The following is an 11,460-nucleotide window of genomic DNA, read 5'->3' on the forward strand; positions in this document are numbered from 1 at the left end:
TTCACTAGAGCTGCAGGTGGTCAGGACAGAGGAAATCTTCAACTTCTATGTCCATACCTGCTTCTGACCATGTTTTCTTTAAGATGCAAAGAGCTTTACACGTGGGGTAAACTAGTTCTTTGCAAACTGATTTTACAAACATGGGTCTTAATTCTCTGAAGGAATGTTTGCTTAATAGAACCCCCTCATTTCCAGCCATGGGGGATCAAGCCTGCTGCCCCTGCAGTGCCCCTGGTAGAGGATTCCTTTGCTCCCCTTGTTATCTGGCTCCCAAGGGACACCTGGCAAGTTATTAAAATTTATTACTTTGGAGTTATGGCACGTATATAAACTTTTTTTTTTTTTTAATAAACTTTAAAAATAAGGACGCAAATACATCTAGGCTGCACGGGTAATTCTGTTCACTATCGGTTCATTGTTGACCTGGAAATGAGCAGGTGCCATGGAAGGAGCTGGTGTATCCCTTTCCGATCTCATGTGCTATGTGCTCCTAATGCATAAAGCTACATATCTGTTTCTAGCTGCCATCATCTCCTTGACCAAAGAGGGATGAACTTGACCTTGGAAATGTTGAAGTTCCTGAAAACTAATACAGAGCTATGCTTTCATGGCTGACCTTTGTTCAACACAAGGAACTAGATATTAGAAATGACTACTTCCATGTCAGCTTTGGTGACACCTGACAGAAGCTTCAGAACACAACTGAGTAAAGCTGCAAGTGTCCATCCGGTTAGCCCCCTCAGGATAAAGGAGCTTTCCAGTCTTGAGTTAACCAACTTTTACATTCCCAAAGTAGTCTTTCATGCGCCATCCACCCAAGTGATAGTTAATATGACATGACCAACTTTACCAGTGACACCAGCTAAACTTCTGTCATTTCCCCAGAATCCCACACGAGCAAAGAAAGTAGCTCATTGTAGTAGCGCACCATTAACAAACCAGTCACAGAGCCGCTTCCTAGTCAGCAACAGTTATGGCTTAACCAGACGAGGAATCCAAAGTTCTTCACTACACTACAAAGATGTTTATTTGTTTCAGGGAATTTAAGTGGCTCATTTGGTCAAATACAAAATCAGGGGTGAATGATGGCTTACATTTTTAAAATAGATCGTGTTTTATTCCCTAGTTCCATAAAAACAGTGTAAATACAAGCATTCTGTACATCTTGCTGGTGAAGTCACATATTCCCTGATCTTCTCCAAGTTCTTTGTTCTGCTGGGGCCACTGGCCGCAGGAGTGGAGCGGAGGTGGGGCTTTGAAGAAAAGGCCATGGCTGTTTGGTTTGGTGACTGGTTTTATTGCTTTCTTGTCAGTCCACTTCCATTCCTCCAAACATGGAGTTAAAGTTTAAGATTTCAGCCCTTGAACCTGTAGGACTCACTGTCAGCTTTTTTTTTTGCATAGGCAAACTAGGGGTCTGAGTGGTAGGGAGTCTGTCGGGAAGGTGGTTAGGAGCATGAAGCCAACTGTCCTTGGAATTAGATCCCAGAAAGGCAGTTCCATCTTGAAATCGATAAAGCCTTTTGGCAATGGGCTAATTGCTTTAAAAGGGTGGCGGTGAGGGGGGGCCCAGAATCCACTTTTAACGATCTTGCAAGTGGAGAATTTGTTCCATAAAGCTTCTTGTAAAAGTTGACTCAAGTAACGGACATAGGTTACTAAGGCTTAATCAGGGAACGGTCAGCAGCCGGGTGGTAAAACCACAATGGTCAATTTATAGTTCCTTTAGTCTTCTGATTGTCCTTTCTGTAATTAACCCTCCTCCTACAAAGTGGATCTCCCTCAACCAGGGTGGCAGGGCAGAACTGGTTGAATTGGGGGTCCCAGTGTGGACGGTGCTGTGGGTGGATACAGCCCTGAAGGGAGCACTATAGGAATCCCACAGAAAGGCATTCCCTCCAGTCCGCCTGCTTCTAAGCATTCCAGGGACAAAAATGTCCATTTGAATCTGTGTGCTTATTTCTGTTTTTAACTAATAATGTCCCTCACAGCAAGGCGGGGGGGGGGGTGTGTGGGGGGTGTGGGGGGAATGGGAAGCTCAGATCAAACCTCCTTTATCAGGTAAAACTGGCTCAACAGAAGGTGATTACACCTGCCCGCCCCCTCCCTCCCTGGCTTGTATTATGTTGTAGTATTTCCCAGCTGCCTCCCATTTACAGCAAGTGCCGCTCAGTTTCCTTTTTAGAGAGTGATATAAAATCTTTTTCTACATAACAATTTCAACTCAAAAAAATGTAAGTAGCAACACAATGTAAACATGGTGATGATAGTTCTGGAATGTCTGACGTTAAGCAAAGATTGTCTTAGCTTTCCATGAGTGCAGTGTCCAAGCTCACCTGTGGATTAGGCCGTCAGGAGCCACGTGATGCCATTACTAATGAACAGAATTTCCATTTTTCACCCCAACAGAGACAAATGACCCTGACCTACTTCAGTGAAATTTGAGAATGTCCAGACTGGAAGGTGTTTTAGCATCAATGAAACACCAGAGATACTTGGTTATTCTTCCTCCCTAAAAGAAGGGTAATGAACGTCGAAGCATTGATGCTAATTTAGATCCTGATTACATATTGTTAAGTCTTAAATTCGGCTTCATTAACGGGAACACCGGGAGCTGTTCTGCAGCCTACTGTGTATGAAACTGCAGGCAGCCTGGCAACAGATATTGGAGGAAGGGGAATTTTAAAAACCGGCTTAATGAATCGTTGCCCTTTAAGAATTTGAGCGAAGATTAACCCCTGAGGGTTTTCGCAGACTAGAACCTCAACAGTGATCTTCCAGAAGGACCATTTGTAGGCAAACAGTTTTGTTTGAGATGACAACTCAATTTGTGATGACAACTCAATTTGTGACGTTTCACTGACATTTTAGATTACGCGTACAAATCCTATGAGGAACAGCATTAACAACATTTGTAAAGCAAAATAATTAGAATTATTAAAAAACCTGAATTTTGTTGCCAAAGGGAAAACTTATTCATGAGAACATAGCAATTAGCTTCCTGTCCCCACCCTACTCCTAACCAACCCCCCCCACCCCCGAAAAGCTCTATCCTAAAACTAACCCAAAATTTCTATTTAAAAGAAACAGGTTTGAAGCGTTCATCAAGGCTTTGCAGCTGGAGGTTTAAAAAATCCCACTTTGCGAAAATATCTGACGATGAAGGGCACGGACACTAAGGTGATGCTGATTCGCACGGGGGCAAACAGCTTGTGGATGGCGTAGGCCACGACGAAGGTGCTTGTGCCTGCTGCCATCTTCGACTGCACTAGTGACTCTTTAAATCCGAGTTTGAGCAGGATTGCAGACATGTCCACACCACTGCGGAAGGAGACCATCGACAACAAAAAGGATTATCACAAGGGGTTAAATTAGGCAATCGGTGTGGCTCTAAGATTTAAAGTATTTATTTTTTTTTCAGACTTTATTTATTTGACACAGAGAGAGAGAGATCATGAGTAGGCAGAGAGGCAGGCAGAGAGAGAAGGGGAAGCAGGCTCCCCGCAGAGCAGAGGGCCCGCGGGGCTTGATCCCAGGATCCCGAGATCATGACCTAAGTCGAAGGCAGAAGCTTAACCCACTGAGCCACCCAGGTGCCCAGATTTAAAGTATTTAAAAAACATGCTGGAAGCAGCTACACGAATACACATTCACAGGAAAAATGTTCTCATTTGCAAAGAATCCTACATGACCTAAAGAACAAAGGGATGTTCCTGCCAGAGCTCTTACCTTGAAACCACCATGTAAAATATCCCCAAGGAGATCAGAGAGATTCCGATGTGCAGCGACACGCCAACGGCACCATACTCTTGGAAAATCTTTCTCAGCTGCTGTGACTTGCTTTGCTTTTCCTCCTCTGAGCTGCTGACAGGAGGGGCTGGTGTCCCAGTGCTCTTGCTGGGGTCCTGCGCACCAACAGAAGGGGAGAAGTTCTGGGGCAGCAGCAAGGCAGTTGGCGGCCGTCAGGAGCTTTCTTTTTTCTTTTTCTTTTTTTTTAAAGATTTTATTTATTTATTTGACAGAGAGAGATCACAAGTAGGCAGAGAGGCAGTCAGAGAGAGAGGAAGGGAAGCAGGCTCCCTGCTAAGCAGAGAGCCCCATGCAGGACTCGATCCCAGGACCCTGAGATCATGACCTGAGCCGAAGGCAGTGGCTTTAACCCACTGAGCCACCCAGGTGCCCCGTCAGGGTCAGGAGCTTTCATATCGCGCAGTGTTCCACCCTCCCTCCTGCCCAGCGATGGACCAGTTACTCCCTACCTCCTCGGTCAGCTGGTGCCCACTTCGTCACTGAGCACGCTGAAAGGCTAGGTACTGGGTATGATCGGCAGAATGATGGCCCCCAAGATCTCCGGGTCCTAATCCCCAGAGCCTGTGACTATGTTACCTTACATGGCAAAGGCATTTTGGAGATGTGACTAAGTTAAGTATCTTTTTTTTTTTAAAGATTTTATTTATTTATTTGACAGAGATCACAAGTAGGCAGAGAGGCAGGCAGAGAGAGGGGGGAAGCAGGCTCCCTGCTGAGCAGAGAGCCCGATGCGGGGCTCGATCTTAGGACCCTGAGATCATGACCCGAGCCGAAGGCAGAGGCTTCAACCCACTGAGCCACCCAGGCGCCCCTAAGTTAAGTATCTTGAGATGGGCAGGGCATCATGGATTTTCTGAGTAGGACCAATGTCATCACCAGGGTCCTTAATCAGTGAAAAGAGGGAGGCAGGGGTCAGGGACAATTGACTACAGTAGCAGGGTCAGAGATCTGAGGAAGGGGCCACAGGCCCATGAGTGCATGTGGCCTCTAGATGCTGGAAAAGTCGTGAAATAGATTCTTTCTTAGAAATTCCAGAAGGAACAAGCCCTGCCCATGCCTTTAGCCCCTTGAGACCTGTTCTGGACTTCGGGCCTCCAGGCCTGTAAGACAATAAATGTGTGCTGTTTGAAGCCACTGGATTCCTGGTAAGCTGTTAGAGCATCAACAGGAACTAAAACCTTGGGGCACACATATTTGGGGACACTGATGGTGCTTTACTGAGTACTCTCCCAGCCGGGCATGGCTCAGATGCTTCTCTCCATCTGCTGTCAGCTTCCATCCTCATGACCACCCTCTAGGTAGATACTGTTTTTTTTTTTTTTTTTTTTTTTTTTTTCCCACTTTCCAGAAGAGGAACACAGGCATCAAAGGCCAAAGAATTGGCCCAAAGTCACCAAAATAGAACCCAGGTCACCGGGGTCCACAGCCTGAGCACATGCCACCCATCCTAGACGCCACAAAACAAGGATAGTGGGTGCAAAAAAAAAAAGAAAAGAAAAAAAAATGGAGCAGAAGCTACAGTATATTTACTACCAGAATCAAGGTTTTCCCTGGAGATCTGAGCAGATACAGGGAGGGCCAAGTCCTGGGCCATAAATGCACTGGCCTGAATTGGCACAGAAACAAGCCACTGGACTTGGCTTCTCTTAACAAGCACCTACATGGCCTGGAATGTTTGGGAGAAACAGAAAACCCAAGAATGCTGGATTTCTTTTAAAAAAGTCTCCTCGGGATGCCTGGGTGGCTCAGTTGGTTAAGCAGCTGCCTTTGGCTCAGGTCATGATCCCAGCATCCTGGGATCGAGTCCCACATCAGGCTCCTTGCTCAGCAGGGAGCCTGCTTCTCCCTCTGCCTCTGCCTGTCATTCTGTCTGCTTGTGCTCGCTCTCTCTGCCCCCCTCTCTCTCTGATAAATAAATAAGATCTTTAAAAAAAAAAAAAAAGTCTCCTCAATATGGAGAGTGCCTTTTTTTCTGAAAAGATCTCTAGAATCCCAATGACCTGTCTCCGAGCTCTTCCTGGGAGGAAGTATCTGGGTCAATGAGCTCCAGTTCTGCCGCACAGCACGATGGCTTTTTCTTTGTATTTTTAGAGCAGGCTGCACCCGAGCAGCATTTCAAAGGCAAGAGGGAGGAGTACGACGCCCAGAGTCCCTGGGAGGGAGGCTCAGGACTCCCCAAATGAAAATGAAACAACATAAGGGCTCAGAGCAGCCCCTCCAGACCTCACAAGGCTCCCCAGGGCTGCAGGGGACCTCCCAGCCCTGTCCTGCTTCAGGAGCCCCTGCCCTGCCTGTGGGGTGGGCCGGGGTGGGGGAGCTTTGCTCATGAGCTCCCAGTGGGTTCAGGTGCTGCTGGTCCACTTGTATCTGTGTCCAGGTGCCCAGCGTCTGCTTTCGTGTTCTGGGGAGAGCACTGGGCACTGGGATTTGTTATCAGGTGTCCAGGGTTGCCAGGTAAACCCCTGCTTACCAATCCTGCCTCACCTTGCCAGGCTTTCCCCCGCTCAGCATGTTCTCCAGGGGGGCCTTGACCCAATATGGGGCTCGAACTCACAACCTCGAGATCACGAGTCGCGGACTCCACCGACGGAGCCAGGCAGCTGCCCCTTAGAGAGTGCATTCTACTAGGCAGTAGCGCATAACTTCCTTCGAAAGTTTCCGGGGAAACTACCTGTGTCCTCAGGTTAGGTCCCCCTCTACTGAGCCAGGTGCTGGGCTTAGCGCTTTAAAGGTGTCATTTCATAAAAAGCCTCACGGTAAGCCCCATGATGTGGGCACGTCTGTGGCTCCCACTTTGACAGGAGGGAGAATGAGGTTTGGGGGTGGGGGAGAGTGGCGAGCTGGCCGGCCACAGGGCTTCATGTCCTGTAAGAGCTGGACACTCTGAAAGTTCTGAAACACTTGTCCAGGACTTCAAGGCTTTGGCGGGGAGAAGGAAAACCAGTCAGTCTCCTGAAGGTTGGCCAGCACGTGTGACTTCCCCTTTTCTTCAAAGCTTTCGCCTGCCTCTTCCTCCCACCCGCCAGAATGGCAGCTCAGAGCTCAGGTTCTTTCTGATAAACACAGCCCCACCCGCCTTTGGCTGCTGAGCAAGCCGTGCCGATGGGAGAGCTGCCAGACGTCGGGCCCTGATAGGACAATAATCTCCAGTCCCCAGTCCAAGTGCCACACGGCGTTCTGAGGCTGAGGAGGGAGAAAGCCCCTTTCACTTCCCACCCTTGACACTTGGCCCGACCAAACTTAATTATGCCCCATCTGTCCATTCACCAGAGCCCAGTGGAGCTGTCTCTGTTGAGGGCTCTTTTCTTTACAACTTCTATTTTGGCAAAAGGCCTTTTGGCCACAAAAGAAAAATAAAGAGGCAGCCAGACTTCCAGCCAGAGAATGACCCGCATCTGCTGCAAAACAATGGGAGGGGTGAAATATTCAGACACAATGGACCACTTCCTGGTAGCGGGTTCTTTGTGAACCTAGAGTTAGAATCTTGGGACGGGGCGCCTGCGTGGCTCAGTGGGTTAAAGCCTCTGCCTTCGGCTCAGGTCATGATCCCAGAGTCCTGGGATGGAGCCCCCCATGGGGCTCTCTGCTCAGCAGGGAGCCTGCTTCCCCCTCTCTCCCTACCTGCCTCTCTGCCTACTTGTGATCTCCATCTGTCAAATAAATAAAATCTTGAAAAAAAAATCTTGGGACAATTTTCTTCCTTTTATTGTGGTAAAAGGAAGTATCTTCAAGCACTGTGAACCAGTCCGTTTTCTTCCTAAGCCTGGAGGAGGCTGAAGAAACTAAAATAAGGGAATTTCTGAGGGGGTGGCTTGCGAGGAATGGAAACTTTTCAGACATTCACGTCTTTGTGAAATACTCCCCCTAAGTCCCTGTGCTATGTCGTCAGGCACTGCCCTGGGTGCCTGTAACATGACACATGCCCCTGGTGTCTGGACTCAGCCAAAGTGCCTTTACAAATCCTTGTGTGTGCCTGTGTGATTGCCACCCCCCAACCCCAAGCCAAATTATTATTAAGGTATAAAAGGCTCTATCAGAAGGGGCAGGAACGTTTGAAGAACAGAACGTTCGAAGAATAAAGCAAAGATGTTGCTCACGAGTTGCTCACATTGGTTGGAGTACCACCTGTTTTCATTCTTTCAGTAATAATAATAATAATAATTATAATAATACTAAACACAACACTACATTGTATTTATTTTGTACCAAGCACTCTTCTGAGTACTTTGAAAATATTAATTCAGATAATCCTCACAACAACCTTGTGAGATAGGCACTATATCATCCTCCCTGAGCAGAAGAGGAGCCTGGAAGCCCAGAGAGGTTGAGTAACTTCCAGAGGGTCACACAGGAATTACCTGTCAGGGGTGGGATGGAAGCCTACCGGGTCCAAGGCTTTTGCTCTTAACAACTATGCTGTGCTTCTCACTTAGTCAGGGATAATTGCTCTATGAGGGGTGCTGCTCTAATTGGGGGGAGAGAACAGTGAATGAAAAAGAACTCTACCCTCAAGGGGCTTAAGGCTAGTGGGGGAGGGTAGCGACAATAAACAGAAAAGGAAAGTATCAGGGCTGCTAGATAGGACAAGTGCAATGGAGAAACACAACGGAGGGGAGGCAGACTGGCTGGACTGTCGGGAGGGATGCGGCCAGTTTAAGGTCATCAAGGAGGGGATCCCTGAAAAGGCAGCACATGAGCAAGAACTGACAAAAGACACGGGGGCTCGACGAGAGCCAATCGTTTGCCCAAGATTTCCCTCCCGTACTGTAAGTGTAGGCGGGCTGGGCTGCTCTGCGAGGTGACATGACACGAATCAGGTTAAGTGAAAGGGGCAGGATTCTCCAGTGGCTTTACCTCCTTCCTCCCGATTAGAGTGGGGACCCCACTGAAGGCAGACGTGGGAAGGTCTCTCAGGTACTTGATTAAAATCCTGGCATGTTTGGAGACCCTAGCTGCACTCCCTCCTTCCAATGGCCAAAAACAAGGTGCCTGTGGGTAGCCGGGAGCAGCTGACAGGGGAGATCCCTGCACCTGCTCCCAGGCCCCAAGGGCGATGTATTTTCTCAAGAAGATGACACTTTGAGTAATGAGCATCTTTTGCCCTAACATCCTGTTAGGTTCTGACCCCACTTGGATCCTTCCCATCTACCAGATAGCAGGAGAAACAAGCGCAGCTCGTGGGGCCCTGTGATTTATACATTTATTGCCACAGTAACATCAATAGCTAACATTAATTTAGAATGTCCCCGATGGCAGGTTTCACACTCATGCTCTAAGAAATGTGAATTATTAACATCCCATTTTACAGACGAGGACACTGAGAAACAGAGAAGTGGGGGAATCTGATCAAGGCCACAGAACGATTGAATAGTCAGGAATATGGGGAGCCTGAGACCACACTCGTTACTACTATATGCACATATCATGCCCGCACATACGCATGTTCACGCGCGCGCACACACACGCGCACACACACACACACCCCTGCCAGTGCCAGGGCCTGTGCTGGGGGCAAAACTGATGTGGCTCGTGGGACAGACAATCAAGTTAGGAGACCATTCCAGATGAAGACTGCAGAGAGAATCCACACCCAGGGGGCTGAGGGAGGCCAGTGGAGGCTCCCAGGGCCTCTCTGGTGGTCAGGAAAGGCTTTCTGGAGGAAGAGACAGAGGGGCTGAGCCATAAAGAATGGCCAGGAGGCAGCCAGATGTGTGTGGAGGGCTCAGGGTTTAGAGACAAGATCTGCTGCCGTTGGAAGGGGGAGCAGATGGCAGGAGGCATGTTAAGGGTGTGAGTCAAATCCCCCTGCAACATTCATTCAGGAAGCTCCACCGGCACTGGGCTCAGGCCTGCTTCAGCTCATGGAATCGTCCCCCAACTCTAGTTGGGAAGCCCACATCTGTAGCCCTCTGAAAGGTCAGCAAACAGGCTCAGAGCCTGCAGCGGGGTGAGGTCACAGGCTAGTGAGTGCAGGCGCAGGGATCCCATTCTTAAGCAAAGAAAGGGACTGCAGGAGGCCAGGTTCTGCGTGTTCCAACTCGTCAGTCCTGTGTCTCCAGACTGCGCTACTTACTGTTTTTCTTTAAGGAGACAAACTTCAAGAGAAAAAAAAGCAAACAAACTTAAAAACATCTTTTTTTTTTTTTTTTAAAGAAAGTCCGGATTACCTTCTGAAGGGAAACCAGTTTCACGTATCATATAAAGAAGGTAACCACGATGAAACAGGACAGAACACTGTGTTTCTTGCCAGAGTCTCGCCTGAAGCCCTGCAGGGAGGCCTGCTCTTTTGCTTAGATAACGAGGGAGTAGCAGCAAGTGATGGGGGTGTTCAAGACAGCAGCACCCCCGGAGCCGGTCTCCTCGGCTCCGTGTGGAGGAGGATCGAAGGGGAAACAACTCTAACAGCCATGTGAGCACGCTGAGAGCAAGTCCAGGCCCCAGGTATAATTCTCTCGGCTACTGCCACGGTGCCGGCCCACGCTTTGGGAACCTGGGGCTCTGCCAGAGACTGTGTGACCTTGGGCAGATAACCAGACCTCCCTGAGCCTCAGTTTCTCCAGCTGTCAACTGGGAGATCGTTTTCTTGGCTTGTAGGGATTGGGGCCTCGGGAGCCCTGGAGTGGGTGGGGGTGTCTAGGTCTCGGAGAGCTGGACGACTAAAGCTCTATTTTGGCGGAGATGGAGCGGGATCCGGGCGCCCGGGGGCTGGGATGGGGGTGGGGAGGCTTACCTGGCGGCCGCGGCTGTCCCCGCCGACCGCGCGCAGCAGCGGGGCATCGGGCCCGGGCCGGAGCAGCGGCAGCAACAGGGGGCGCGGCGCGCAGGGGGCTGCGGCTCCCAGGAGCCAGGAAGCGCGAGGCCGAACCCGGGCGCCCACCCTGCCGGCGGGGCCCAGGAGCGCCAGCAGCCCCGCCATGGCGCGCGGCGAAGCGCTGCCGCGGCCGCAGCGAACCGGAGGGGAAACGAGCGCCGGTGGGCGGGGCCCGCCGGAGCCGGAGCCCGGAGCGGCGTGGGCGGGGCCGGAGCCGCGCGATCCCTCTCTGGCCCTGCCCACCGGCCCCGCCCCTCCGGAACGGCACGCGGGGTGGGCGGGGCCGGAACGGAGCGAGCCCTCCAGACCCCGCCCCTCCGGGGCCCCAGGCACACGCGGGGTGGGCGGGGCCGAGCCCCGAGATTCCTCCCAGGCCCCTCCCCGCCCCGCCCCACCGGAGCTCCAGCCTTGAGCAGAGTGGGCGGGACCGGACCCCGAGCGCCAGGCAGAGTTCGCCGGGCGGGAGATTCGTGCCTTTTCCATATCCTTGGAGTTTTGGCGGTGTCGACTCGGCTTCATTCTTTTGGTTACAAGAGAGTCAGAGGACAGCCGAGATTCAAGAGCGAGGGGTTAGATTCCTCCGACGTGATGGCAAGTGGCGAGGTCACCTGCGGAAGGCTTCTGGGATGGGAAATACGGCTGTGACCATCTTTGAGAGATGCAATGGGCCACAGTACTCAATAACTATTAACTGATGATAATGATAATAATAATCTTTGGTCTCCATTCTAGAGAAGAACTGAGTTTCAAAGAAATGGTGACTTCCCTGAGGCATCTTCATACACTTTTCATGCCCAACATCTTTAGCATTTTTTGGTTGGAACTAGAGGATTCTAAAT

At 50.2% G+C, this 11,460-nt stretch overlaps 1 protein-coding gene across 1 annotated transcript; it reads right to left on the reverse strand.

Annotated features, from left to right (window-relative positions):
- Nucleotides 1-1,001: 1,001 nt before the first annotated feature.
- Nucleotides 1,002-10,785, reverse strand: FAM210B (family with sequence similarity 210 member B). The gene is made up of 3 exons (XM_059133202.1): nucleotides 10,541-10,785; nucleotides 3,730-3,905; nucleotides 1,002-3,321 (listed from the first exon to the last, which is right to left on the reverse strand). Exons 1-3 carry the CDS (start codon nucleotides 10,724-10,726, stop codon nucleotides 3,105-3,107), a joined length of 579 nt encoding a protein of 192 aa, XP_058989185.1. The 5' UTR covers nucleotides 10,727-10,785; the 3' UTR covers nucleotides 1,002-3,104.
- Nucleotides 10,786-11,460: the final 675 nt, after the last annotated feature.

The sequence above is a fragment of the Mustela lutreola genome, chromosome 9, assembly GCF_030435805.1.
Source record: "Mustela lutreola isolate mMusLut2 chromosome 9, mMusLut2.pri, whole genome shotgun sequence".
NCBI classification, from domain to species: Eukaryota; Metazoa; Chordata; class Mammalia; order Carnivora; family Mustelidae; genus Mustela; species Mustela lutreola.

Excerpts from the sequence above, each read along its gene's own strand:
- FAM210B (XM_059133202.1), bottom strand. The coding sequence starts at position 10,726 with ATGGCGGGGCTGCTGGCGCTCCTGGGCCCCGCCGGCAGGGTGGGCGCC. Across the intron at positions 3,906-10,540 it reads GGGACAGCCGCGGCCGCCAG|GACCCCAGCAAGAGCACTGG; the intron begins GTAAGCCTCCCC and ends GTTGGTGCGCAG. Across the intron at positions 3,322-3,729 it reads TTTTACATGGTGGTTTCAAG|TGGTGTGGACATGTCTGCAA; the intron begins GTAAGAGCTCTG and ends CTCCTTCCGCAG.